The sequence below is a fragment of the Buceros rhinoceros genome, unplaced genomic scaffold (genome assembly GCF_000710305.1).
Source record: "Buceros rhinoceros silvestris isolate BGI_N320 unplaced genomic scaffold, ASM71030v1 scaffold24949, whole genome shotgun sequence".
NCBI lineage: Eukaryota > Metazoa > Chordata > Aves > Bucerotiformes > Bucerotidae > Buceros > Buceros rhinoceros.
The window spans coordinates 1-3,994 of record NW_010433641.1 but is presented as its reverse complement, the minus strand read 5'-3'; the positions used below and the strand labels follow the sequence as shown (position 1 = coordinate 3,994).

General features: G+C 53.6%; 1 protein-coding gene across 1 annotated transcript; it reads right to left on the bottom strand.

Moving 5' to 3' along the window:
* Positions 1 to 82: 82 nt before the first annotated feature.
* LOC104500534 (nicotinamide riboside kinase 2-like) lies at positions 83 to 2,961 on the bottom strand. Its single transcript, XM_010144193.1, has 5 exons — positions 2,841 to 2,961; positions 2,473 to 2,644; positions 926 to 997; positions 421 to 527; positions 83 to 168 (listed from the first exon to the last, which is right to left on the bottom strand). The coding sequence occupies exons 1-5, from the start codon at positions 2,959 to 2,961 to the stop codon at positions 83 to 85; spliced, it is 558 nt and encodes a 185-aa protein (XP_010142495.1).
* Positions 2,962 to 3,994: the final 1,033 nt, after the last annotated feature.

The following is a 3,994-nucleotide window of genomic DNA, read 5'->3' as shown; positions in this document are numbered from 1 at the left end:
TGAGGGTCGTGGCGCGGGGCGGGCTGTGCCCGCTGGCCAGCCCCTCCGGGTCCTCCACCCCGCGAAGGGGGGATGTATTTACCTAGGAGCAGTTGAGAAGCTTGTTGTGGATGTCCTCGAAGACTTGATTGTAAAGTTCATCTCTGGACTTCAGCCCATCTAGATAAACTGAGAGGAGAGAGACCGAGTCTTGCTGTAGGATTCAGATTGGAATTTCTGTGGATGCGTTAAAATATTTCATGCTCTGGAGACCCAAATGACTTGGAAATGGAACCACCCTGAAAAAACTCCAGCCCGCTCCCGTTATACCAGTACTAAACCAGCGCCCTGTGCCATCACCGCTCAGGTTTCCTCGCGTTAACGACTGCCTTCCTTTGCAGCCGCAGTCCAGCACCACGGGGGCTGTGCGCAGGAGCTCACCCACGTCCACGCCGCTGTCCTCCATTTCTTTCCGGTGCTTGAGGTACATGGGCCAGACGTGCCCGTCGAAGAGCCCCGGCGGGTCAGGGACGGTGTAGTTACGGGTGCTGCAACGTCGGAGCGGGAAAGAACATCAGGAGTGCTGGGACCGTGGGGGTCCTCACGCGCTGCTGGGGCCACCACTGCCTCTGACCATCACCCAGTGAAAGCAGAAGCCAAGGGCAAAGCCAGTGGTGAGGGTTCACTGCTGCCCACGGGGGAAGCACCCGTGTGCTGGTCTCCATCACCCCCCAAAGGGAACAGCCAGAGCTAAAGGTCCACAAAACGCCAAGTGAAAGTCTCTTTCTCCACTTAAATTAAAAATTTCAACTGTAATTTCAGTTTTAACACCGATATATCCCGTTAATAGCAACATAAAGGCAGCCTGAAGTGCTCTGGTACTGGAGCCTCCAGGAGAGCCTCTACTGGCAGCAAGGGTTAGACCCATGTCCAAGAACCTTCTTACCTTCTCCTCCTCTTGCACTCGTCGTAGGGAACTGCCAGGTAGTAGCGCACATCAAACAGGTCTATCAGTGGTCTAGGGCAGACAAAGAATGTGTCTGTTTATATTCTTGACGGAGAAAAGTCTGAAATCACCCCAAAAGCTATAAAAATCTTCCCACCTCATATCTGTGTCTGTCTGGACAACAGAACTTACAGGCTGTCACTAAGACCCGGCAGGGTTAGCAGTGGCTCGTGGAAGGTTTGTTAGTAGCTATAAACCCTGGAGAACGCTGTTTTCTGAAGTCTCAGTGGTGGCCAGGTACTCTTCCCACCCCAGTCCCTGCGACTAGCGACTCTGGAGGATCACACCCTGGGCTGGGGGCCCTGGCGGGGTGAGCTGTGGCTCTTTCTAGGTCATTTCAGGTTCTGCTCACAGGAGCCCACGGTTACGATTTGTCCATCTGACAAGGACCGGCGTCTCCAGCCGCTGGCCCGTTGTCCTGAAGCTGTGAGCGTGCGCTGGAGCACACGGGGCAGCGGGACGAGGCAGCTCAGCAGCTCAGGTTCTTTTCCAGCAGCTCGGGGGCAGCTCCACCGCAGCGGACTGCGCTGCGCTCCTCGTGGGCTGAGGAAATAAACCCACAAAACTGCTCCGGTGGGACTTACAGACCGGTGAAAAGCTGCTGAGGGTCGTGTCAGCGCTTAACAGAGCATGGGCTGAGGGAGCTCCGGGTCTGTGGGCGAACGGCTCCCGCAGCACCAGGGAACGGTCCCGTTAGTAGGGCAGGAGCTTCAGCGGAAGCTGTGACCTTCAGGAGAGGCACCGGGAGCGACCTCCCCGGGGCCAGCCCCAGCTCCAGTTGCCCAGTCTCGGCATGACTGGTCCGGGATGGCCGTGTCACGTTCCCGTTCAGCTCGGGAAGTGGTGCTGCTCGTCCTGCTCCAGAACAGCTCGGGCTTTGCCAAGTGTCACTCGCAGCTTGTTCTCTTCAAAGAGTTTTGTAAAGCACAGTTTGGAGCCAAGAACCTTTTGCGTGTCACGCTTCTACCCCGTGGTTTCCTGAAGTCTATATATTTAGCTCTTGGAAGTTGTCTCACTCCTCACTGCTCCCCATCCTCCTGCCCTGCATTTTTCCCCATATCAAAAAAAGCAAAGGAGGTTGGTCCTTGCTGCAGGGCACCATTAATTAGTACAGTCAGCTTAGTCCGTGTTGACCAAGCACGTGTCTCAGAACTACTCCTACGCTCCCGGGGAGATGCCAAGGAGTGAACACGGAGCGGATTAATCTCCTCGTTCTCCTCAACAATCTGTTTGGGTTGAGGTTGGAAGTTGAGCAGGAGGGAAACCTGCACCTTCCCTGCTGGGGTGGCATTTCCAACCCCTGGCCTGAAGCTCCAAGCGCGCTACACGAGCATCTCCTGCGGTACCCCGGGAGTCATTGCGTGCCTCTCCCTTTTACGGGAGATGAGTCCTTACGCGTGGTCCCTCGGGAGGGGTGTATTAGTACAGGAGGGTTTAGGGTCTAGAGTCCTTCCCTGGCAAACCGCCAATCGTTCCCCAAACCTTACTTGTAGTTATAAAGCAGGAAGCCTTCAATGACCAATATATGGGTATCTTTGGAGGCTGGCTCTTTAGAGCCGGGCGTAACAGTCACCCCGTGGGAACGGGCAAACTTCACTGGGTTCTCAATCCAGGCACGCACCGTGCTCACCATTGCCTCCATATCCAAGGAGTCCAACACTAGTCAGGAGAAAGGGGGTGGGTGGGAAAAAGGTATATAATCAAATACCACAAACCACATCGGCTTGAAATTATAGTAGAGAGTGAGCTTATGCAATTGAAATCACATACAGTTACTGTTAAAGCTTTAATAATTAAAAAGAAATACTTAGGAAAAATATACATTACTGCATCCTATAGCGAACACTGCTCTTACCATCCCATTGTTTAAAGCCGTCCTCCCCGACTTCTATTTGATCTTGTGGCTGAAATATAGTGAGCAATAAAACATTGCTGCAAACCCAGCGCCATCCCTCAGATCCGACCCCAAAGCACATGCTCACTAACGCAGCAATCGCAGACCCTGCTGGGGCTGCAGTAACATCCCGTCTGGCACCAACCCCGAGACCTTTGGGAAGGTTTCCTGGCTCAGTCGCTTTCGACAGAGTTCCAGGTTAATAATTCGATTTGGTGTCACTAGCCTGAGCCAGCGGCCCCTGTTTGTAACTCGACACGTAAGAACTTACGATGCAAACACAGGGATACGTAACTGCTAAACTTTACACAGTCCAGAACAGCCTTTTAAACCCCAAACAGCTCCAGTAAAAACGCAGCTCAGCACCGCACACCTCTGGGCACTCAGTTGTGGCTTTACTTGCACCAGCATTTGCCAGCTCAACACACCAGCAGGAGGTTCTAGATCTTTGTGGACAGTCAGAGAGATTCCTCCTCCACCTCGGGGCTCACATCTAACCAAATTTGTGCAGGACGCTTCTGGCAAAGAAGCTCTTCCAAGTAAGTGTCACATTCTGTTTCGCGTGGCACGTGCTCCGGCCCGGGCAGGACAAACCGACCACATGCTGCTGGTGCTGGAGCACATCGGGGATCGACACGCGACTACATCAGGTATGTTGGCACATCTCTTGGGCTTCCACGCGTGGTGGGGGCCAGCTCTGCTGGAACTCCTGTGAGATGGCTGCAGCCTGCGGGGTTGGGGAATGCGGGTCCCCCGGCCACGCTCCCAGGCTGGAGGTGCCCAGCTCTGTGTCATCTCTGAACTGGGTTTCTGGAGCGGAGCTGTCAAAGCTCCCCAGTACAACTGTCTGCAAGGTGCTTAAATCCTGAAGCGCTTATTTAGAAGCAACATTATTGAACTAAGAAAACCCAACATGCAGAAAATTATTTGTGCAGCAAATAACCCCTAACTTGTATCAGGAGTTACATCTGTTGAAACCGAGGGACGCTTCTGCTGCAGCTTGGCTGCGCCGAGCGCCACTTCTGCAGAACCTGCAGATACCGACGTCTGTCGAGGTCGGTACCTCCTCGCCTGGCCAAAGTCGGTTATATATATATTTTTTTTTTTAAGGATAA